Consider the following 24,050-nt stretch of genomic DNA (forward strand, 5'->3'; position numbering starts at 1 on the left):
TGCTCAAAAAATCAATTGCTGATCCCACTGTCATCGCAAGCTACTAGCCCATCTCCAGCCTCCCTTTCCTCTTCAAAGTCCTTGAACGTGTTGTTACCTCCCAAATCAAAAATCACAGCATTCATTTTCACATGTATGTTGCTGATACCCAGCTCTACCTCAGCACCATCTCTTGATTCCTCCACTGTTGCTAAATTATTGGACTGCTAATCTGACATCCAGTACTGAATGAGCAGAAATTTCTTCCAGTTAAACATAGGAAAGAATGAAGTCATTGTTTTCAGTCTCTATTACAAACTTTGTTCTCTAGCTACTGACTCCATCCCTTGCCCTGGCAAATGTCTGGGATTAAGCCAGTCACATTTGGTTTGGCGGTGAGCTTCCAACCTTATATTTGTGCCATCACTAATACTGCATATATTCACGTCAGTAACATCACCATCACCTGATTTCACCCCTATCTCAGCTCAACTGCTGCTGAAACCCTCATCATGTCTCTGTTACTCTAGACTTGACTATTCCAAAGCACTCCTTGCTAGGTGCTCACATTCCACCCTCCGTAAACTTGAGGCCTTCCAAAACTGTGCTGCCTGTGTCTTAACTCATACCAAGTCTTGTTCCTTTATCATCCTGTGCTCACTGACCTACAATGGCTCCTGATCAAGCAACGCCTTGATTTTAAAATTCTCATCTTTGTATGACTGTGACTTTGTGACTTCTATTTTCAAATCTCTACATGGCCTCATACCCCACTCCCACACATCTCTGTAATCTCCTCCAGCCCCACAACCTTCCAAGATATCTACGCTCCTCTAATTCTGGCCTCTTCAGCATCCCCAATTTTAATCCCTCTGACATTGGTGGCCGTGCCTTCAGTTGCCTAGACCCGAAACTCTGGAATACCCTACCTAAACCTCTCCACCTCTCTAACTTGCTTCCCCCCTTTAAGGCATTCCTTAAAACCTAGCACTTTGACCAAGCTTTTGGTCATCTGATCCAACATCTCCTTATATTACTATGTGTCATATTTTATTTTATAGTGCTCCAATGAAGCACCTTGGGGTATTTTGATACGTTAAAGGTACTACATAAACATGTAGTAGTAGACATCAACAACTACTTACCTTTAGCACAAATGTGTTTGTGTTGTCTGGCATCTCGAGCTGAGTACAAGTTCTTATCTCTGTAATTGCAGAACAAGGAGTACTGTGCTTCGGTTTGGAGCACTGAAAAAAAATCATACAGACAAAAGAATTTAAGGACATGCTCGTTACAAGATTCATTCTTCTGTGATTGTAATCCAGCTCCTGAATCTCACCGCTAGTGACATAAAGTCTACACTGAAGATTTTAATGAAGTCTGCTTGCCTTTTCTGCACTCTAAAGTAGGTCTCAGTTCTGTCCAATATCATTGGAACCATAGTGTTCAGATAAACATTTGCGGAGTTTTTAATAATCTGGGCTCCATACAGAATTCAAATCAGGTTTTTAATTTGACTTGTGAAAACAATTTGCATAATTCGCTGGGGAACAAAAGCCAGAATGTGCAGCTGACCGAAAATTGCTCCCTGCTTACTGATGGGAAACTCATCACCATGTATTTTGGCTGCACTGCTTTAACAAACTAGAAATATGTGAATACCGTGAAACTAGAATCTTATAGAAAATGAACTGACAAGAGCTGCACTGAAGCCCAGATTGTACAATGGCAGGTACTGTGCTTAATAACCCATTACTGACTCACAAGCAGGAAGTCAGGTTTGTTCATAATATCCTTTAATTGGGACATAAGGTTGGCCAGGACTAGACTGCTGGCTAGGTCAGTGGTGTCATTTCATAATCACAATGCCATAAAACACCCAATTATAGTGCAAACTGATGCCAGATATCTGAAGCAGCAAAGAAATTAGCACATACTGGAAGCACACTTAGTACTTTGTAGTGATTCTCTAATGCATATTTCTGGATGACAGGGTGGCAGGCCTAAGTGTTCTGTCTGCCCACGGCTAGAAAAGAAAGTGTGAGCCCTTGCTCCCAGAGCTAATGTTATATTGCTGCCACAGTACTTCAGCCAGTGGAAATACAGGAAAAAAAAAACCCTTCTGAAACCATCAGCGCTTTTTCATGAGCCTGATACTGGTGCTGTTAAAGAAAAGATAGCTACAGGCAGCACTAAGCCAAATGCATCGTTAAAAACCTCATCACCATGGAAACAATTTGGATTCTTCAATAGTGCATGAATAATCCAAATGGTCAGCAGGGTTACAGGTGTGCTCTAAATAGGTTCTTCTTTTCCATCTTACGTTTCAGTCTGTTTGCATCATGAATCTTTCATCTATTTTTCCCAATTTACAAAATCCATCTACTGCACATGCTGCAGTTCTACGCAATTTATATTTGGTGCCCTGCAACTAGCAATCTCTGCCACATCTATAGATTTTTGATCATGCAGGAACAATATTACAGAATAGGAACTGCAGAAAATGACATCACAAGATCTGGATTTCTTGACCTTTAAGATTTAGGTTAGTTGGTGGAACTTAGCGCTTGGGCAGAAGCGGGCACACAGTACAAACTACTCTGAAGGATTGGTGATATAAAAATCTCATTAGGCTGTAACTTCCGAGCTCCAGGGCAACTTGTTGGGGGGGTGGGGGGGGGGGGTTGCGCGCAGGGTACGTCAAAGATGCGCTGGGGAATCCCCTTCAGAAGATCTCAGGGAAAGTTTGCACAGCATTTGTCCAGAAATGCAAACTTCCCGCAGGTAATGGCCCTTCACAAGGAATCATCCAAAATTGCGATTTAAATCACAAACTTCCGATGGTTTTGATTTAGTTACACCAATAGATACCCAGAGAAAGTTATAAGAATTAAGCCTGTGAGGCCCGATCTGATGCTCCGCCTGCCCCATAGGCCCAACCCAATTCAACCCGACTACCCTCCACTCCGAGGCCTGACCTGACCACACCCCCACGGCCTAAACCCCATCCCCCCAGGCCTGACATCCCACCGCCTGAGGCCCAACACCCCTCCATCACCTCCCCCCTCCCCCCACTCTGGGCCCGACATCCCCCCTCACCCGAGGCCTGACACAATTCCCTCCCGAGGCGTGACCCCCTGCACCCACCCCTGAGGCCCGACCCCCAACAACCCCTTCCCGAGGCTCAATACCCCCATCCCCCTTCCCCCCCCCCCCAAGTGGCCTGAAACCACCCCCCCAACCCCCCACTCCTCGACATCTCCCAGACCACAAATTCTACCCAACCTTATACACTTACCTTTTCCCTGGCCAGTCAAGGATCTTTTAAACCTCAGTGGGCCTTTAACCTACCTGCTTTACTGTAGCTAGTGCAATAAAATAAGGAGCGTGGCTTCCCTCCCTTCAACAGAACTGCATTTGACCCTAGGCCCAGGGACATGCTGCACTGCCTGGCCTGAGTCAATAGTCAGGCAAGACATGATTTCTGGTAAGAAACTGGGAGCCAAGTGGCAATCCGCACTGATTGCCACTTCAAGGAAGTTCAGGCCCATTATAATTCATTTCTTCAAGTTTCTGTTGGATCTCACTATAATATATCTTTTCAAACTTCCAAGAGAGATCTCAGTATATCAGGAGATGACGACATTTAATACCAGGCACTTCTAATTTGAACACAATTCGCCATATTAGGATTTACAGTATGCATAGGTTTGCAAGTGCATTGCATGTGTCTGTAAACAAAATTATGAAGCTATTCTAAGTAACTTGTTATAAAAAAAACCTATGCAATCCATTTGCAGATTATCTTGAGAAGCGGTGCAAAAGGAAAGATTCCAACAATCTGACAGCTAATGGTTTGCATCTGAGCCACCTTCATTCACTGTATTAACTCCCCTGCCACCCACAAGTGTACAAACACACACATACTCCATCACATCAACAAAATCCCAAGTGCTGGAGAAGGTATAAGCCAGTCTAAATATCTAGGAAATATTCCATGTGACGAGATTCATGATCTGGAGTCAAGGAAGTATTTTTCTTTAAGGAACCATTTCAGAAATTGAAATATAGTTGTCGGCATATTTGTTAACAAGAGATTAGGTGCAAGTCATTTACAAAATCAAACAATTGCTTAAGAAGGGACAGATCAAATAAAAAAGGAACAGACTTTGATTTATACAAGGCTTTTCAAATCCTCAGGATATCCCAAAGCACTTTACAGCCAATAAAAGACAAAGCAGCTTACTAGATTGGCATCTATCCACCTTAAACATTTACTCCCTCCGCCATTGGCACACTGCAGCTGCAGTATGTACCATTACGAGATGCACTGGAGCAATTTGCCAAGACGTCTTCGGCAGCACCTTCTAAACCAATGACCTTGATCACCTAGAAGGACCAGGGCAGCAACTCCAACAACATTCAAGAAACTCCACACCATCCAGGCCAAAGCAGAGCTGAATCAGTACGCTATCCACCAACTTAAATATTCACTCCCTCCACTACCGGCGCACAGTTGTAGCAACATGCACTATCTACAAGATGCAGTGAAGCAACTCACCAATGCTCCTTTGACAGCACTTTCCAAGCCTGCAACCTTTTTTATTATTCATTCATGGGTTGTGGGCATTGTTGGCTAGACCAGCATTTATTGCCCATCCCTAATTGCCCTTTAGGAGGTGGTGGTCAGCTGCCTTCTTGAACTGTTGTGGGCCATGGGGTGTAGGTACACCCACACACCCACAGTGCTGTTAGGGAGAGAGTTCCAGGATTTTGACCCAGCGACAGTGAAGAAACGGCGATATATTTCCAAGTCAGGATGGTGAGTGGCTTGGAGGGGAACTTCTAGGGGGTGGTGTTCCCATCTATCTGCTGTCTTTATCCTTCTAGATTGTAGCAGTCATAGATTTGGAAGGTGCTGTCTAAGGAGCCTTGGTACGTTTCTACAGTGCATCTTGTAGATGGTACACACTGCTGCCACTGTGCATCAGTGATGGAGGGAGTGAATGTTTGTAGACGTGGTGCCAATCAAGTGGGCTACTTTGTCCTGGATGGTCTCAAGTCTGTTGAGTGTTGTGGGTGCTGCACTCATCCAGGCAAGTGGAAAGTATTCCATCACACTCCTGACTTGTGTCTTGTAGATGGTGGACAGGCTTTGGGGAGTCAGAAGGTGAGTCACCCACTGCAGGATTTCTAGCCTCTGACCTGCTCTTGCAGCCAAAGTATTTATTTGGCTAGTCCAGTTCAGCTTCTGGTCAATGGTAACCCCCAGGATGTTGATAGTGGGGGATTCAGTGATGGTAATACCATTGAATGCCGAGGGGTGATGGTTAGATTCTCTCTTATTGGAAATGGTCATTGCTTGGCACTTGTGTGGCACAAATGTTACTTGCCACTTGTCTGCCCAAGCCTGGATATTTTCCAGGTCTTGCTGCATTTGGACATGGGCTGCTTTTGTATTTGAGCAGTTGCAAATAGTGCTGAACATTGTGCAATCATCAGCGAACATCCCCACTTCTGAGCTTATGATGGAAGGAAGGTCAATGATGAAACAACTGAAGATAGTTGGGCCTAGGACACTACCTTGAGGAACTCCTGCAATGATGTCCTCGAAGTGAGGTGATTGACCTCCAACGACAACCATCTTCGTTTTTGCCATGTAAGGCTCCAAAGCAGAGAGTTCTCCCCCTGATTCCCATTAACTTCAGTTTTGCTAGGGCTCCTTGATGCCACACACGGTCAAATGTTGCCTTGTTGTCAAGGGCAGTCACTCTCACCTCACTTTTGAAGTTCAGCTTTTTTGTCTATGTTCGAACAAAGGCTGTAATGAGGTCAGGAGCTGTGTGGCCCTGGCGGAACCCAAACCGAGCATCAGGGAGCAGGTAATTGTTAAGCAAGTGCTGCTTGATAGTACTGTTGATGACCCCTTCCATCACTTCACTGATGATCGGCAGTAGACTAATTGGGCAGTAATTGGCCAGGTTGGATTTGTCCTGCTTTTTGTGTACAGGACATATCTTGGCAACTTTCCACATAGCTGGGTAGATGCCAGTGTTGTAGCTGTACTGGAACAGCTTGGCTAGATGCACAGCAAGTTCTGGAGTACATGTCTTCAGTACTATAGTTGAAATATTGTAAGGGTCCATAGCTTTTGTAATATCAAGTGCCCTCCGCCCTTTCTTGATATCACGTGGAGTGAATCGAATTGGCTGAAGACTGGCATCTTTGATTATGGAGACCTCCAGAGGCGGCTGAGGTAACTCATCCACTTGGCACGTCTGGCTAAAGATTGTAGCATAATGCTTCAGCCTCATCTTTTTCACTGATGTGCTGGGCTCCCCCATCATTGAGAATGGGGATATTTATGGAGCCTCTTCCTCCACTGAGTTGTTCAGTTGTCTACCACCATTCACGACTGGATGTGGTAGGACTGCAGAGCTTAGACCTGATCCGTTGGTTGTGGAATCGCTTAGCTCTGTCTATTGCTTGCTGCTTATGCTGTTTGGCACACAATTGCTCCTGTGTTGTAGCTTCACTAGGTTGACACCTATTTTTTAGGTATGCCTGGTGCTGCTCCTGGCATGCCCTCCCGCACTCTTCATTGAACCGGGGTGGAAATATTAAAAAAGAAAGGGGAGCAGATGCATGGGAACACCACCACCTGTAAGTTCCCCTCCAAGTCAAACCATTCTTACTTCAAAATATATCACTGTTCTTTCATCATCACTGGGCCAATTTTCTGGAACTCCCTTCCCCACACCACAATGGTTCACCACCACCTTCTCCATCGCAAATATGATCGGTAATAAATTCTGGCCTTGTTGGTTACACACAAGTACCATGAATGAATGAATTTTTAAAAATACTGTAAATGGAGGCACTGTTGTTTTGTAGGCTGATATAGCAATCAATTTACATAGCAAAGTCCTACAAACAGCAAGAGATGAATAATCATTTAAACTATTGTTGCGAATATCTGGTTTGCGGTTCATTTTAATATTTTAGAGGCAATTTTTAGCTCTGGGAGTATTAAAGATAAGACAATTAAAATGCTGGACTTTAGAGATTGCCAGAAAACCTTAAGAAATTGCAGTTTAAAACTTGACCCATGTTTGTGAAATAAAGTCGGAATAGAAGAGATTGAGCTATCAAACAGTAGGTGGGCTAAACAACTGGAGACATGATGTCTGCAATCCTCGCAAGAAGGACATTCCAAAGAGATGCTTTTGTTTTGGGAGTTAAAGCTAACTTGGTTGAAAAGCATTCAGTGAACCCTGAATGGTTATAAAACCCACTTAGTTCACCAGATCAAAGAAGCAATTGTAAATGAGAGATAATTAAAGACCACTTTGAGGACAGCCCAGAGCAGGCTACGTTATTATGGAGATGGACAGAGCCTGGAAGGGGGGCGGTGCATTGTGGAGGGGATTGTCTGGTTTCAATTTATCTGGGTGTTTGTTGAGAGGTTTGCTGCAGTTTCGACTTCATGTGGTTTGCAGCTCACTGAGAGAAGATAGCCAAAGTAAATGACAGTTAGTTAGACCTGCATTGTAAGCAGAGTAAAAACCTAACTTCATCATTCACTGCATGGAATGCGGGTAGGGCTTAATCTCAGTTTGAATTTTGTGAGGGAACAGAAGCTTGAAGATTGCCTAGTTTGAAACTTGTGGAAAAATCTACAGTGGTCCTCGCTAAGTCTTGTGCCAAAGAAAGTAATGAGCAGATTAGATTGGATTTATTAAAAAAGTAGCTGGAATGGAGGCAACCACAGTCAAGAGATAGTAAATGAAAATTTTACCTCTGAGAACAGCTGAAGCTGAGCAGAATTCTCCAGAGGACTGTGGCATAATTATGGGTGGTCGCTACAGAATTAAATGACTTTTAGATTAATGTGTCTTATAAGAGAGTTATCAGGGGAAGTAAGAAATGAACCTGAGTGCATAATATGCATGGTTATAGATCATATTAAGTTAACAGTGCTTGTTTTGTTTAATTCTTTTATATACAATAAAGTTTGTTTAAAAAAGTGAAATCTTGTGGTGTAGTTCTATTGGTTAAAATAAGGTGTTCGGATTTCTCTATAACTGTTAATGGTCCCTAACTAGATTGTAACACTATCTTTGGCAGCATTGATTGAGCGATAAGTGTTGACCAGGACACTGGGGAGACTTTCCTCTCTTTGAATAGTGCCATGGGAGCTTTTGCATATGGTAGGGAGGGCCAGTGGTTGAATGAGCTATGGTTGAATGTCAATCTGAAATTTGGCACTTCCCAATAATATACCGCTCCCTCAGAAGTGTACTAAAGAATTAGTCTGGATTATATGCTTAAGGCCTGGAATGAGGCGAGAATCCTCAGAGAAATCAATGTTACCACGGAGCCAAGGCTGACAGTAAATTATTACTATGTAAAACCATGCGGCAAATTTCATCTTGGAAATAAAACCAGGATGCCTGCGCCAAAGGCTCTTCAGTCAAAGAAGTACTTTCGTGGTGTAGTCAGTTTTTAATATAAGCAAATATCGGGGCTAATTTGCAAACAGGAAGATCTCACAAAGAGAAATGCTATAATTGACCAGATAATCTGTTTTTGGGAGTGCTGGTGGAGGGATAAATATTAGCCAGGATACCGAGAGAACTTCCTGCCCTTCTTCAAACAGTATCATGGGATCTTTACATCTATCCGAGAGGGTATATGAGGCCTTGGTTTAATGTTTCACCTGAAATAAAATATCTCCAGCAATGCAGCATTCCCTCAATATAGTATTCCCCCAGTAGATCATTAACTATCAGCCTAGGCGATGTGCAAAAGTCTCTCAAGTGAGGTTTGAATCCATGATCTGCTGACTTGGAGTCCAAAGTGCTACAAGGAGCCAAGGTTGACATTGTATTTGAATTGTTCTACACCCCTATTGATGAGCTTTGCTGTTCTGTCACTAGGTTAAATAACATTAGAACTAAAATTGCCTCACTGCACAGTACCTAGTTTTTTGTACCCTCAAAGAATGGCACTGCAATCTTGGAGACTGCTCTTGGCAGGAAACTACAGAGGAAGGAAAGCCGGGGGAAAAAAATACTGGGAAAATATCAGTACTCAAACCACAATGAGAGCCAAATGGGCTTATGCAAAGTGATACAGGCTTGAATATATTTGTGATATATTATCCTACGGGGTTAAATATAAAACAATTGAAACCAGAGTGATGTATAAGGCTGCACATAATTGAAAACTTTGTTACTTTGAGCACAGAGAGAGAGACTTCGACACAAAATGGGCTGGCTGAAGTCCATCATTACTGGAAATGCTACCTTGTTGCCTTTACTGTCAATACTTTCTATCCGTACTGCTTCTGTTATTTATTCCTATGTTATATTCCACCTTTTTTAACTGTTAAATTATCCTTCCCAACAAGCTTGAAGCTCCATACTTGTAGGACGATTAGTAATTTAAGGGATATTATCAGTTATATCAGGAAAAGTCCTGGAGAAACTGTCTCCCTCTCTCTCTCTCTGGGTAGAATTTAATGCCCTCTCCTGAGGTGAATTTGATGGGCCTTTCCCAAAGGTTGGCAATGTGGGGCCCTCACTGGCTCTCCAGCCAGCAGGTGAACCCCTGTCGCCTGCTTTAAATACTGCCCTCTCTCTGCAGGACCCCCTTCCAGAGTATCCACAACCAGAGGGAGCCTGGTGTCAACTAACGCTTAACAAAGCCAGTGCACTCCACTGCTTATTTAATAGTTCCATACTTACCTCCCTTCTTGATTTAATCCTGTTACTGAGGAATGCCCTTTGTCCTGACAAAGCACAATGTATAATGCTACCCACATGCAAAATTATGAAACATCCCCACCGCAGGTTACTACGAACACTATTATCTGTAATCTAATACCTAAGAACGTGAGTAAATTTTGCACAATTCTGTAAGAGGCTGTTCTTTTGCCTCTGAACTCTTTATGTCAAGTCATTATAATGTTAGCAGGGCATCAACACCATGGAATTATAAAACAGTACAATTTGAAGGAACCTTGATTGTGGTGCCTGACCAGAATTGCTAGTCATTAACAACGACTTGCATTTAAAAAGCACCTTCAAAGTTCAAAATAACGTCCCAAGGTGCCTCACAGGAGTGATAGCTAACAGAATTTGACACCGTAAGGTGATATTAGGGCAGATGACCAAAAGCTTGGTCAAAGAGGTAGGGTTTAAGGAGTTTCATAAAGAGGGCAGAAGCGACAGGATTTAGGGAGGGAGTTCCAGAGCTTAAGGCCTAAGTAGCTGAAGGCATGGCTACCAATAACAAACCACTAATAGAATTGTCCCTGGAGTTAACATAAGAATCTTTGCTAAGTTTCTTGCTTTTAAAAAAAATTAGGCCAATTCTTTCAATATGAAATATGGTGGTGACTGTGCTGAAAAATTAAAGTGCTTTCCCCCTTTAGCTCAGTGAGTCCACATAGAAATCCCAGGGTACGTATGACAAAGATTATGTACAACAAGCTTCCTTCTGTCTAAACATTGTGTCTCAACACTGATCTTGGAAAAGGTCTCCCTTGTCTCACTTATCAGTGAAACTGTTATACCCCAAATCATCACTGATTATTCTAATTATTTTTATTGTGGTATGGATCTTTTACAATGGAGATCTGGACTGAGAATTTGAACCGAAGTTCCATCCCATTTAAGTAAAATAGGTTTCTCTTCATACACTGGCATTCAGTCTCCTGATAATCATTAATTGAATACTATAATTATATTATCTACTCCTCATTGAGTTTAAATGTTTTAGCAAGAACTCCATCTGTGCTATTTATTTAAATTCAAACATATTAGATAATTGCATTTTTTAACTGAATTCCAACTCTGAAAGAACATGGTGACAAAAAGCTAATGTTATGGTTACCATGGACTGCAGCAGTTCAAGAAGGCAGCTCACCACCGCCTTCTCAAGGGTGATTAGGAGTGGGCAGTAAATGCTGGCCCAGCCAGCGAAGTCCACATCCCTTGAATAGATAAAAAAAAAATTTTAAACCATTATAGGATTTTAACATATTTCTGGTAGCAAGTTTCATTATGAGGCATTGTTACACACTGGTTAGAAAATACTTTAGGGCTCAGACCAATTGCATTATGGTGATTGAATAAGTCAAATTCCATTCTTATTATGAGATTTCAGGATTTATACTAGTCTTTTGGCAACCGCATGCTACAAATCTTTCTGTTTATAGTTAAGCTCACTGGTAGATGGTGACGGTTTCTGTTTTTAACTACAAGATTATAGGATTTTCACAAGTGTTTTGGAGATCATGTTCAATTATCCTGTTCATATGCGTCAACCTGAGTCAGCTGAGAGCGCGCTGTTTGAGTCAAAAAGTTGTGGGTTGGAGCCCCCAATCCAGAAATTGAGAATGTAATTTAAGCTAATGCTTCAGTGCAGTAGAGAGAGAGTGTGCAGCATCAGAGGTGTTGCTTTGCAGAAAAGACCTTAAACCAAGAACCCATCACACTATCAAAAGAACAAATGTCTCAGTTTCCTCGTCAGCATTCTTCCCTTAACCAGCACTGCTGAAAATGAATAAGATGGTCATTCAACTCATTGCAGTTTGTGGGATCTTGCTGTGTGCAAAAGGGCCAATTCAATTAATAACAGTTATACATTATACGTGTAGAACTTGTGACCTGAAAAACGTAATTTAAATGCAAGTTCTTAATTCCTTTAACATTTTTGTGAAAAACAAAGGTCAGTGAATTTAATAAAATCCCAGCTAGTTCTTAAATTAAGAATGAACATCAATGGCCACCAATTGTTAGAGCAAGAATATTCCCTTAAGACATTCCTCTTTCTCAATATTTTCCAATGAACATTAACTCCAAGTTTCCAATAAAATAGTGTTATTGTTCCATCCAGCCATTGTACACCAACACGTCTGAATATAGCAGATTAATGGCTGTGCAGTGGGAGGGGAAAATATATGGTTTCAGTCACAATGTTGTCACAACATGTAATTAATGTACCGTAACAACATGTAATAAAATCTATTGTATGCATTTTCAAATTTATTTATCTACATATTAAGCTGGGTGTGAACAGACTCCGACTTATGACTTCGCACAAGCCACAACTTATTCCATGTTCATGTGACAGTGTGTTTAAACTGTTCTGTGGCTTAATTTAGTTCCTCATCAGGAACGGTTATCAACTTCATTTTTAGTACAGATTTTAGCAAGGTCAGAATGAAATTTTGACTACAGTGCAGAAGCTGAAAATTAAGCAGTTTTTTTTTCTGATCAATGACAAGTCGTCAAGATCTGGTTGCCCAAATAGCAAGCATTTTCCTTTTTTGAGGAACTAAAATTCTATCAGTAGTGAAATTGTAGTAACTGAAGGCATATCTGCTGTTTATTAGGGGTCACATGATGTTCTGGGAGGCTCCAATCAATTAATTTTAAGCGTGGGCAATCTGGGGGTTGGTGGGGTGGGGGGGGGTAGTGGGGCTCCCTGATGAGAGTCCTCATCGAGCATATAGCACCTGAAAGGCTCTTTGCAATAAAGTTTATCTGTTTCTTGTTGAAACCTGTCGTCTCTGTCAAGTCATTACAGAAATACAATATTGTTCACATTTTAAAATTCTGATTAAAGTTTCTAATGTTTCCAGGAAAGCATTCCTTAGGGTGCACCCTTTCCCCCTCCCCAACCACCAGAAACGTGCCAGCATTTGACCCAGCTGAAACAAAGATTAGGGTGGGGGGGTGAGGGGGATCAGGGTGGTGGAAAACAGCATTTCAAAGGACTGGACACCAATCCAAGCTTGCTGCTTGAAGTTCTGATGCATAAATCTAGCCAATTAGATCAAATCTGCTGATGGCCATTTGTTTTAGAAAATGTTTTAATTAAATCTGTCACAAACAGATTATCTCCTGCTACTAGAAACTGTAAACACAAATAATTAATTCCCAAATGATAAATACAATATGATTTGCTATGCAATTGCGTAAAAATGCAATGCACATGTTCATTATGGATCCCAGAATACTGAAAAGTGCATAAAATAAGTGTTAAAAGTCTCAAAATATTCCAGGCAAGGGAGTGCCCTGAAACACATCTGAAAAATAAATCTGTTGCCTTTCAATATTTGTAACATTGTTGGCTCTGAAAAAGTAATTTTATATTTGTTAAATGCCACATGGCTCAATTTTGATAAGAAAACACACATTTTAAAAATAAAAGTATTTTACAGCATTTTGTCCTCCTAAGGTTCTGTGTTAGCCTTTTTGAAACTGCTGGCCAACTTCTGGTGCTTTCCTAAGTTGGCACATCTATTCATTCCAAACTTTTTAGCAACGTGCTTGGAGCTTAATTATGAATTAATTCATGTTGCATCAAATTTACTTTGACGGAAAGTAATTTAAAAAATACAGCTTAAATTTAACAATGGTTGAAGTGAAGAACTGAAGTAATAATAGTAATGATAATAATAATCAATCATAAGCAACCTTGCTAACAGTATAAATTTATTCTTCAGTCACTACAGGAAATAGGGATCAAGGTGTGGATGACTCACCTAGATAACATTCATAACAGTATTTCTCCAAGAAAACCACAAAGCAATGACCTTACCGATAAATATTGCGCAAATTGTACAAGCTTAAGAAAATGAACGTATTAGAATCACTGCAAACATTAATGCACATCAGCACTTTTATACACAGACACACTTGAGATCTCTGAGTTTCAGCAGGAAGGATTGAGTACCGAATAGTTCAAAAGGAAAAGTATAACTCTTATGAAAATACATGTGCGAACTGTTCCATTTTGCTAAGTGGCCCCACAACACAGTAAAACTAACCCAAACATCATGCCCCCTCATTAGTCATGTCATTCTCTTTAACATGAACTGCATAAAAGGAGGCCAAAAGAGTAGTTTTTCACAAATACACCACCTTAAGTGCACAACACATCTAAGTTCCAATTACTCAGTATCAAAAGCTTAGCGGCCTATAATGAAGGAAAACAAATGGTTGCAAGTTTAATGTGAGCCAACCATCAGATGTTTAATAAAATAATTGCTGCAGGGTCTTGGCTTTTAACCATTTTAAATGTTCATTGATGGGTAGCTTGTGGCTTTACAACACAAACATGCTTAACTTCTCAAAGTAGGGCATCCCCAAGCTATTTTTCATGCGTCAGCCTTACCAGAAAATGCTGATCAGCTATTCAACTAATGCAGACTCAATCCTGTCCATGCCTGGGGCAAAATTTTTAGCTTGGCGGGCAGGCGTGTGCCTGGCCTACTTGAGAGTAAAATGAGGTGCGCTGACATCGGGCGAGCATCCCAACATCAACACGCAGTCGAGCGACATTTCAGTCAGTGGGCGCGCGCAGGAATTGGCAGCACGGCCACCAACAATTAAAAGGCCTGTTAAGGCCATTAAAGCATCGATTGACTGACATTTTTCGCTGCCCATCCAACCTTACAGTTGGCGGCCTTTGCACTTTTTAGGAAACTTCATCCATGGGCAGGAAATAAAGCACTAAAGCAAATAAAAATAAAATTTTAATTTTAAAATTTAATTAATAACATGTCCCTGCTCATGTAACAGAGTCACATGAGCGGGGACATGTTTTATTACATTTTTCATATCTTCATTTTTATTTTTGAAAACTCTTCATCTCCCTGAGGCAGCTCTGTGTCTCAGGGAGATTATCAAGCGCGCACTCACATGCATGCGCGAAGATTGCACTTGACCTGCTCACATTCTCCCCCCCCACCCCCACATGCATCGCTGAGCGTTGCCGCTCGTGTTGCATGCTGGGTGGGCCTTAATTTGCCCGCCATCGTGAAATCACCGTCCGGACTCGATTGTGGGCGGCGGTCAGCTTCCCGACTGCCCCCACCGAGCCCACCCAACAAGGGCAAAATTCTGCCCCCGATGTCCACAACTGTACAGGAGGGGCTCAATAGTTAGCAATTAAGAGCCAAGGCCCTGTTAATTATTTCATTCTTAGCCCAGGGATGCTAATGTCAACTAACTTTACACAGGTCAGAAATGAAACATGTTGTGGGAAATTTTATGGAGGCCATGGGGGTCTCAGTGCCAGCTGAGGAGCTGGCGAGAGACCCATGTTGTGTCCTCATGGGAAGACCCACCCAGTGTTGCGTGCCAATCAGGCAGTTGTGAGGTTACTGGCAAGCCTTTCCCTGATAAAGGACTCTGGGGACAGGGGTCGCCGCCTGCCAAGAGGTGTGCCACTGGGGAGGTGATGGCCGCTGCAGGGGAGACACCCATCCAAGGCCCAGGTCTTCAATTGATCCCTGGACTCAGGTGATTGATGACAGGAGGGGTTTCATAGGCGGAGGAGGTGGGTGTAGGGGAATTGGCAGCAAGGACAGGGGGTTTGCTTATCGCGCTCCCTGTATGGTGACAGGCTATGTTTAATATCAGTGGCGACGAAATGAGGCCCATAGTTGGGCATGAATTGCTCACAAGGGCCTCAATTGACAGTGGTGCAGGTAGGCTGTCCAAGGGCCTTCCCACCACAGACTTAATCAGGATGGAGATGGGATGGTGGCAGGGTCCCCATCCACCATCATCCCGCCTGCCCGTTTAAATGTCCTGCCTGCCTCCAAACTCGCCACAGGGTGAGCATAAAATGCTGCCCATTATCTTTCTGACGTGTATAGTCCAGTTATTTACCAGCTTTGCCAAATGAGCCTTCAGGGAACTGAACGGGGATACATTTCAGTAGAATATGCTGCTGAAAGACAATATTGTCAAACTGAGAGACTGTATTGGCCCCAGCCACTCATTGCATTATAGCACATCCAGGGAGGCCACTGCAACAATAGTCAGCTTGATCGTTGAACAAAACATAGTCAAAGATGAAAAATCACAACTGACTGAAAAGCAGCTCATAATAGAGGAAATATATTTCAACAGAACTCCATTTTGCTGATCTCAGCAAACATCATGCCACATATGATTAAAAGTAAAAGCTATTAATGTTACTAAAATAAATAAAAGTGTAGAAAAGTATTAGTAATTATTTCCACATTCATTTCAATCAGATATTGCCTTCCAATACACTATAAATGAAATAGTACTTTGTGTCAAATCATATATTCTATGGATAGCCTTTTGGTCTCTGTTGTTCTTTCATTTCACATAAACCCTCATAGCTTTCCAATTACATTTCCAATAACTTGCACAGATTTCAATGTTTGTCATTTTGTTTTTGTGGTGATTATAAAAGGGGGAAACGATATAAATAGCACAGAAGTATTTGGTCCAGAAAATATGTCCTGAACTTGTACAGTATTGTTACTTTGTAGAATCTTATAGCACAGCACAGAAGGGGGCCATTCGGCCCATCGCACCTGAGCAGGCTCTTTGAACGAGCTGTTTAAATTTAGCCCCAGCTTTCTTCCCATAATCCTGGTAATTAGTTCTATTTAAATACATGTCCATTTCTCCTACTGTCATTAATTTCACGTAACTGTCTGCACTCCAGTTCCATAGCCTCCAACGGGCGTCTATCTTCTCTGACCCTTTAGTCATAAATTTCCAGCAAGATGGGTTTCTCTATAGCCACCATTAATTAACATCTCACGATAGGGGCACCACTGCTAAGAGGGCTGGAGTGGATCTGTGGGTAACTCACCTGCTTCTGAGCCAGAAGACCCCAGGTTCAAGTCCCACTCACGGCTTGTTTGCCATGAAAGAACCCAGCCTCTTGTGCAGACAAGTCAGTGTGTATCACTGCCAGTCCCCAACCTAATTAAATGGGGAGGGTGAGCAGCCAACAAGGGCATCCAGCTGTAATACCACCTGCCAAATCCAAAAATGATGGTTGACATGAAGAAGTGATGAACCAGCATTGTGGGTGACCCCCACGTAACATGAGAAAAGCCAAAAGAGAAAAAGGAAAGGAGGGACACTGTGATTAGTGGAGAACACATGCAGTTTCAGAGAGTCTATTTCCTTTAACTTCACCACCTAGCTGACCTTGGAAAGTGCAGCCAAATTTTCCTATAACAGGACCAGTGGCATTGTGTAGAATTCTGAGATATTCTGAAAAGTGCAATTTTACAACATTTGTCCATTCGTTCCAAGAGACTAATTTCCTGTTGAGTCTGACTCAATCTATTCCTAAGCTGGCTTCTGGCTCTTTAGTTACAAATGCACAGGACAGAGCACAGAAACAAAAGCAAAAAGAATTCCTGTTGGATGTTGATAAGCTAGAATGCATGTTAATGTTCTTCCCCTTTCAACCATACAAATATTTTGGCGCATATAACGTTTCTGAATCTTGGTTGAACTGAATATGAACCAAACACTGTAGCCTAATGAGAAAATTGAATCAATTTAACTTGAATTTCTTGGGTTTTGTACTAAAATATATTAACCAAAAAAATACATTGAAAAATACATTGAGAATGTCTTACTCTGTGACAGTAAAAGCAGTTAAATCTCATTCTAAAGAGTCAAATATACATCGTGCGGTAAAACTGTATATATAAAACAGACTATGATATCCGCAGCATCAAAATGTAATAGAGTGGAGAGTTTGAAATGATGGTGATTTTGGGCCCAGCTCAATTTTCCTTGAAATTTTTGTTGGCACTTCCCATGACCGGATTGAGATTCCACTCCAGTAAAACACCATCTGATCTCAGGCCACCACTCATTCAAATGTAACGAAAGTTACACAGCAAAATTTCTGCAGTTGTCGAGTTCATAGCTACAAGCTCATCTCAGTATGTTTGTTACATCACTGCTTATTCTCAAGCTCCCTACTGCCCGGGGAACTGTTCAATTACACCACAGCGCTGTAAGCAAACTTATATGTCACATTGTGCACCGTGAGCTACCAAACTAAAATACTGTTGTATTGATACCATTTTCACTGCGTCATATAACGGCTTTGACATGTTCAAAAATGCACCATCTTTTCACACCAATTCAGTGCCAGCTTTTTTATGATACTAAGATTGGCAACATTAAACTAGTAAAGCTTAATGGTGCTTTCATAAACCCTGCTACTGAAACAAGGTAAATTGATTTGATCAAATTAGAGCTCAAAAGGTTTCTCATTAGGTCTATGTTGGAGAGTCAGTAAGAGTCACCTTTGTGCTATATATTCCACTTGTAGCAATCTTTGAGGAGAGATGGCCTCCAACATCACTACCAAATTGAAATAAACCACCTAGGGTATATTTTTTAATTGACAATGCAAAACAGGCAATAGCAATTCAAGAGCCCGTTTCACACTCTGCCCAATTTATTTTCCCCATTAAGGTCAACAGAATAGAATTCAGGTGGATTGCAAAATTGGCTGTGTTTCCCTATTGCTAATGTTATGTTGCAATCCATGTCAAATTTATATCCCAGTCTCTGAAGTTCAAACTTTATCTCAGGTCAATGGGCTGATTCAGATTTTATTTCCTGGCCAGTTTTATCAAGACTTTTGTTCTTTTTATCTTGATTAAGTTGATTTTTCCAACAATAAAAATACATGCGAAGGAGTTATTTCATGGGCTGAGGGCAATGGGTTTACCAGCATCACTGACTTCTTTTGGCAGGGTAGTAATAACAAATAGGGGGAGGCGATGGCTTGATGCTTTTGTTGCTGAACTAGTAATCCAGAAAACCAGGGTAATGTTCTGGGGAAGGTGGTAGAATTTGAATTCAATAAAAATCAGTTGTTGTAAAGACCCATCTGGTTAATGCCTCGGCCTACATGTGACTCCAGACCCACTGCAATGTGGTTGACTCTGAATTGACCTAGTAAACCATTCAGTTATCAAATCACTACAAAGCCACAAAAAAGAAATGAAACCAGACGGATCACCTGGCATTGACCTAGGCACTGGAGAAGACAATGGCAAACTCAGCCCCGTCAAACTTGCAAAGCCCACCTTACCATACATCTGAGGCCAGTGCCAAAATTGGGAGAGCTGTTGCACGCACTAGTCAAGCAACAGCCTGACATGGCCATCCTCACGGAATCATACCAAACAGATAAAGTCCCAGACAGCACCATCACTATTCCTGGGTATGTCCTGCCTCTGGTTATGTCCTGTCCCAACATCAGCAGAGGTGGCAGCACAGTGGTATACAGTCGGGAGGGAGTTGCCCTGGGAGTCCTCAACATTGACTCTGGACCCCATAAATTCTCAGCAGATCAAACATGAATGAGGAACCCTCCTGCTGATTACCATGCACAGCCCCACCTCAACTGATGAATTAGTGCTCTTCCATGTTGAAGCACTGAAGGTGGCAAGGGCGCAGAATGTACTCTGGGTGGGGGACTTCAACATCTATCACCCAGAGTGGCTCAGTGGCACCACAGCCAGCCAAGTCCTAAAGCACATAGCTACTAGACTGGGTCTGCGGCAGGTGGTGAGGGAACCAACAAGAGGGAAAAATATTCTTGACCTAATCCTCACCAACCCACCTGCCACAGATGCAACATGCTAGGACAGTACACGTGGGAGTGACCACCGCATAATCACTGTGGAGATGAAGTCTCACCTTCACATTGAGGACACCCTCCATTGTGTTGTGTGGCATTACTACTGTGCTAAATGGGATAGATTTTGAACAGATCTAGCAACCCAAGACTGGGCATACATAAGGCACTGTAGGCCATCAGCAGCAGCAGAATTGTACTCGAACACAATATGTAACCTCATGGCCCGGCATATCCCCCACCCTACCATTACCACTATGCCAGGGGATCAACCCTGGTTCAATGAAGAATGCAGTAGCAGCACCAGGCCTGACTAAAAATTAGGTGTGACCTGGTAAAGCTATAACACAGGATTACTTGCATGCCAAACGGTATAAGCAGCAAGTGATAGACAAATTTAAGCGATCCCACAACCAACAGATCAGATCTAAGTTCTGCAGTCCTGCTACATCCAGTTGTGAATGGTGGTGGCAATTAAACAACTCACTGGAGGAGGAGGATCCACAAATATCCCCTTCCTTAATGATGGGGGAGCCTAACACATCAGTGCAAAAGATAAAAGCTGAAGCATTTGCTACAATCTTCAGCCAGAAGTGCCGAGTGGATGATCCATCTCTGCCTCCTCCAGAGGTCCCCAATTCAACCAATTCGATTCACTCAACATGATATCAAGAAATGGCTGAAGACACTGGATACTGCAAAGGCTATGGGCTCTGACAATATTCCAGTGCTTGTGCTCCAGAACTTGCCACACCCCTAGCCAGGCTGTTCAAGTACAACTACAACACTGGCATCTACCCGGCAATGTGGAAAATTGCGCAGGTATGCCCTATACACAAGAAGCAAGACAAATCCAACCCGGCCAATTACTGCCCCAACAGTCTACTCTCCATTATCAGTAAAATAATGAATGGAAGGGGTCATCAACAGTGCTATCAAGCGGCACTTGCTTAGCAATAACCTGCTCACTGATGCCCAGTTTGGGTTCCGCCAGGTCCTCTCAGCTCCTGACCTCATTATAGCCTTGGTTCAAACATGGACAAAAGAGCTGAACTCCCGGGGTGAGATGAGAATGACTGTCCTTGAAATCAAGGCCGCATTTGACCAAGTGTGGCATCAAGGAGCCCTAGCAAAACTGGAATCAATGGGAATCAGGGGAAAAACTCTCCACTGGTTGGAGTCATACCTAGCACAAAGGAAGATGGTGGTGGTTGTTGGAGGTCAGTCATCTCAGCTCCAGGACATCACTGCAGGGGTTCCTTAGGGAAGTGTCCTTGGCCCAACCATCTTCAGCTGCTTCATCAATGACCTTCCTTCCATCATAAAATCAGAAATGGGGATGTTCGTTGATTGCATAATGTTCAGCACCATTCGCAACTCCTCAGATACTGAAGCAGTCCACGTCCAAATACAGCAAGGCCTGGACAATATCCAGGCTTGGGCTGACAAGTGGCAGGTAACACCACACAAGTGCCAGGCAATGGTCATCTCTAACAAGAGAGAATCTAACCATCATCCCTTGACATTCAATAGCATCACCATCACTGAATCCCCCACTATCAACATCTTGCGGGCTACCATTGACCAGAAACTGAACTGGAATAAAAACTGAATGAATAAAAAAAAAAAATCCTTGATCTTCCGTGCATCTTGGAATGATACAATGGAGAAAGAAAATGAAATCACCATCTGAATTCATTCAGCGGTTATTTCAGCTATCAGTGACAACTCAGACTAACTGCATTTTTGATCATGAGCCAGTCCATTTTTAATGCTGGCATTAAAACACAATGGCCAAAATTGGGTAAAACATCAACATTTCAGACTCACTCCACTATTACATTTTGACGTTGTGGATATCATAGTCTGTTTTGCACATAAAATGTGTACCGCACAATATACCTTTGACTCTAAAGAGTGTGATTTAACTGCTCTTACTGTCATGGAGTAAAACATTCTCAACACATGCAAATATTTCAACAGACTGCAGACATTATGTCTCACACAAATGTCTCACACAGTGCCTGATTGTGCTCCAAAGCATTGTCTTTACAATGCACAGAAGTAAAACCTGTGTCTCTGCCATGCGGAAGCAGTGGTATTTACACACTATATTTGAATTCCTAGCAGCACAGTGATGGCTCACTATGGTACCATAAGAATCCTGGTTTACTCACAAATAAATCTGATATTTTAATCTTTGTTGGTGGTCCTCCACTGAAACATGTGCCAGAACATATGCATATGCTTTTATGACTGGATGAATAAATCAGCTTAAATAAAAATGTGATTGAATCATAATAATTAACTTGGAGGTCTGCATGTAAATAGTTTTTGGTAAGTGAGTGGCAAGACTCTTGCTCTCCAGCCTACTTCACCCTTCTCAAACTGTAGAAATTGAACAGGTACATGTTTTTGCCACTGAATTATTTTTCTGCCATCTATTAGATAAAGTTACATAAAACGGCTGTTGGGAAAATCCAGAGCCAGCCAGTGGATGCTGAACATCATTAAACACACCAACTGAGAAAGCAGGCAGACAGACAACCTCACCCACATTTTTACTTTCTACCTATTTGTAGCAAGTATGAAACAGTCACCTGGCTTGACCCAGGTTGTGATTTTCTTCCTTTATTCATTGCCAAAGGTTTAGTCTTTGTTCTGCGTTTGATTTGTAAGCCCGGTTGAGAAGAGAAACCTCTATGTGGAGAGCCAGTGGTACAATGTGTCCAAACACTCCAGGCAGAAGAATTTGGAAGAAAAAGTCAAGTTACACTAAGCTGATTAGCTTGCAGAATGCAAAACACACTATTTTTGTTGAGAGCTGTGTTGCTGTGGTTTGCATTCTGTTTCCCCTCATTATTAAAAAATCTTTTGTTAATATGACAGCACTAGACTTGGAAACAAAGAAGAAATTAGTTGGGGGTGGGGATGGAGGAGGGTCAGGGATCAACAAAAGAGCTATGGGTTCCTACATCAGGGTCAAACCAGAGCAACGTCAACCACATATGTGGACTGACCTGTGCCATAATCACAAATAAGGGGGTTACCATGGATGTAGAGGAAGAGAAGGAAGAAAACTGGGATCATCCAATTAGAATACTAATCTCCTGTTAAAACAAAACTTTTGATAGGAGACATTGAGAAATATTGGTCTTGGGTATCTTTCAAAAACTATATACATCAATATTGTAGGGATCAGCAAAAACTGAATCAGACCCCAGCTACATTAAGGCTGTGACTGCCAGAGCACATCAGAAGCAACGGCCCAGATCCTCTGGTCTCTGGGTGGTTGGAGGCCGGACATACCCTGGAAGATATGCTGTGGGACTCCTCTGCAGCCCAATGCAATGACTCTACAAGAATTTTCCAGGAAGTTTGAACTTCCCTTGGGCAATCCCCCTGCTCCGCGGTACCCTCTGAAAAAGTACCCAACTCCAAGTTGGACTCGGAGATTTCTGGTGGTTCTGGCTAACCATACAACTGACCTCACAATCACTCACACTGACCACCACCTCCAACCACCCACCATCTACCCACCTGCGCCTCCAACTACCTCCTGACTATCACAACTATTACCCTGACCCACCCAACTACCCCCCCCCCCCGCCCCACCCACCCCCCACCCCAAAAAACTGACCCAACCTGACTAGTCCCCAAGACTGGACTCTCCCCAGCTCCACAACTCTCCCCCAACCCAACCTGACTAGCTCTTGATCTGGCCTCACTAGCACCCCACCCACCCGGCACCTCCCTGACCCGAACTCACTTGACCCCCACTCCTAACCCACCTACCCCCTCACCCACCTATCCGTCTGCCACCCTGCTCAGTCAGCCACTTCACCTATCTATCAATCTACTCACCTGCTAACCTACCCACCTACCACCCTATGCACCTTCTGCACTATCCACCTGCTGCCCTACCCTCTTACCCACTTACTTTACCTACTCTATCCCATACCCATTTATCTTATCCACTCTACCCTTACCCCCATATCTCATCCACCCTACCCTCTTACCCAGTTACACACTTAACTTCTCCTTGTAGCTGTTTTCAAGGTAACTTTGGGACATTTAAATTCTTTACTTACTGGAATACGGCAGCTAGTGCTATGAAAAGGGGCTGTGGTTTTTGTGCAGATTCTCTGTGCTGCTCCCTACAAGGTTTGCAGCACTAGGTTGGATGTGAAGGATCCTCCATTGGAAACCTGCCCTGAAATATCGGGGGAAGGTAAGTGTGCATTTTTTGTCTGATGAGGGTCGGAAAAAGGGTTTCCGATCCTAATCGGAAGATCTGGGCCTCAGTACCCTGTGGCAAATGGCTCACCTCCCTACTCCCCAAGGCCCTTTTACCATCCTGCAAAGTGCAAGTCAGGACAGTGATGGAATTCTCTCCATTCACCTGGATGGTGCAGATCCAACAACATTCAGGAAGCTCAACACCGTCCAGCTTTTTTGATTGGCTTACCATCCATCATATTAAACCATCCATTCCCTCCACCACCTGCCTACCTTGGTAACAGTTGACACTATTTACCGGAACAAGTCACCATGGCTTCTTGAGCAACAGGTCTCAAACCCACAAACTCCACCCCTAAAAGGAT

At 42.7% G+C, this 24,050-nt stretch overlaps 1 protein-coding gene across 4 annotated transcripts in view; it reads right to left on the bottom strand.

Annotated features, from left to right (window-relative positions):
- sh2b3 (SH2B adaptor protein 3) overlaps positions 1-24,050 on the bottom strand; it is a 217,063-nt gene that overhangs the window by 72,416 nt on the left and 120,597 nt on the right. For 3 of the 4 annotated variants that reach the window (XM_041202248.1, XM_041202249.1, XM_041202250.1), the window contains exon 3: positions 1,125-1,226. The exons of the other annotated variant lie outside the window; for it this stretch is intronic. In XM_041202248.1, coding sequence (XP_041058182.1) covers positions 1,125-1,226 — 102 coding nt within the window. The remainder of the gene's footprint in view (positions 1-1,124; positions 1,227-24,050) is intronic. 4 annotated transcript variants of the gene reach the window in all.

The sequence above is a fragment of the Carcharodon carcharias genome, chromosome 13 (genome assembly GCF_017639515.1).
Source record: "Carcharodon carcharias isolate sCarCar2 chromosome 13, sCarCar2.pri, whole genome shotgun sequence".
In the NCBI taxonomy this organism is placed as follows: domain Eukaryota; kingdom Metazoa; phylum Chordata; class Chondrichthyes; order Lamniformes; family Lamnidae; genus Carcharodon; species Carcharodon carcharias.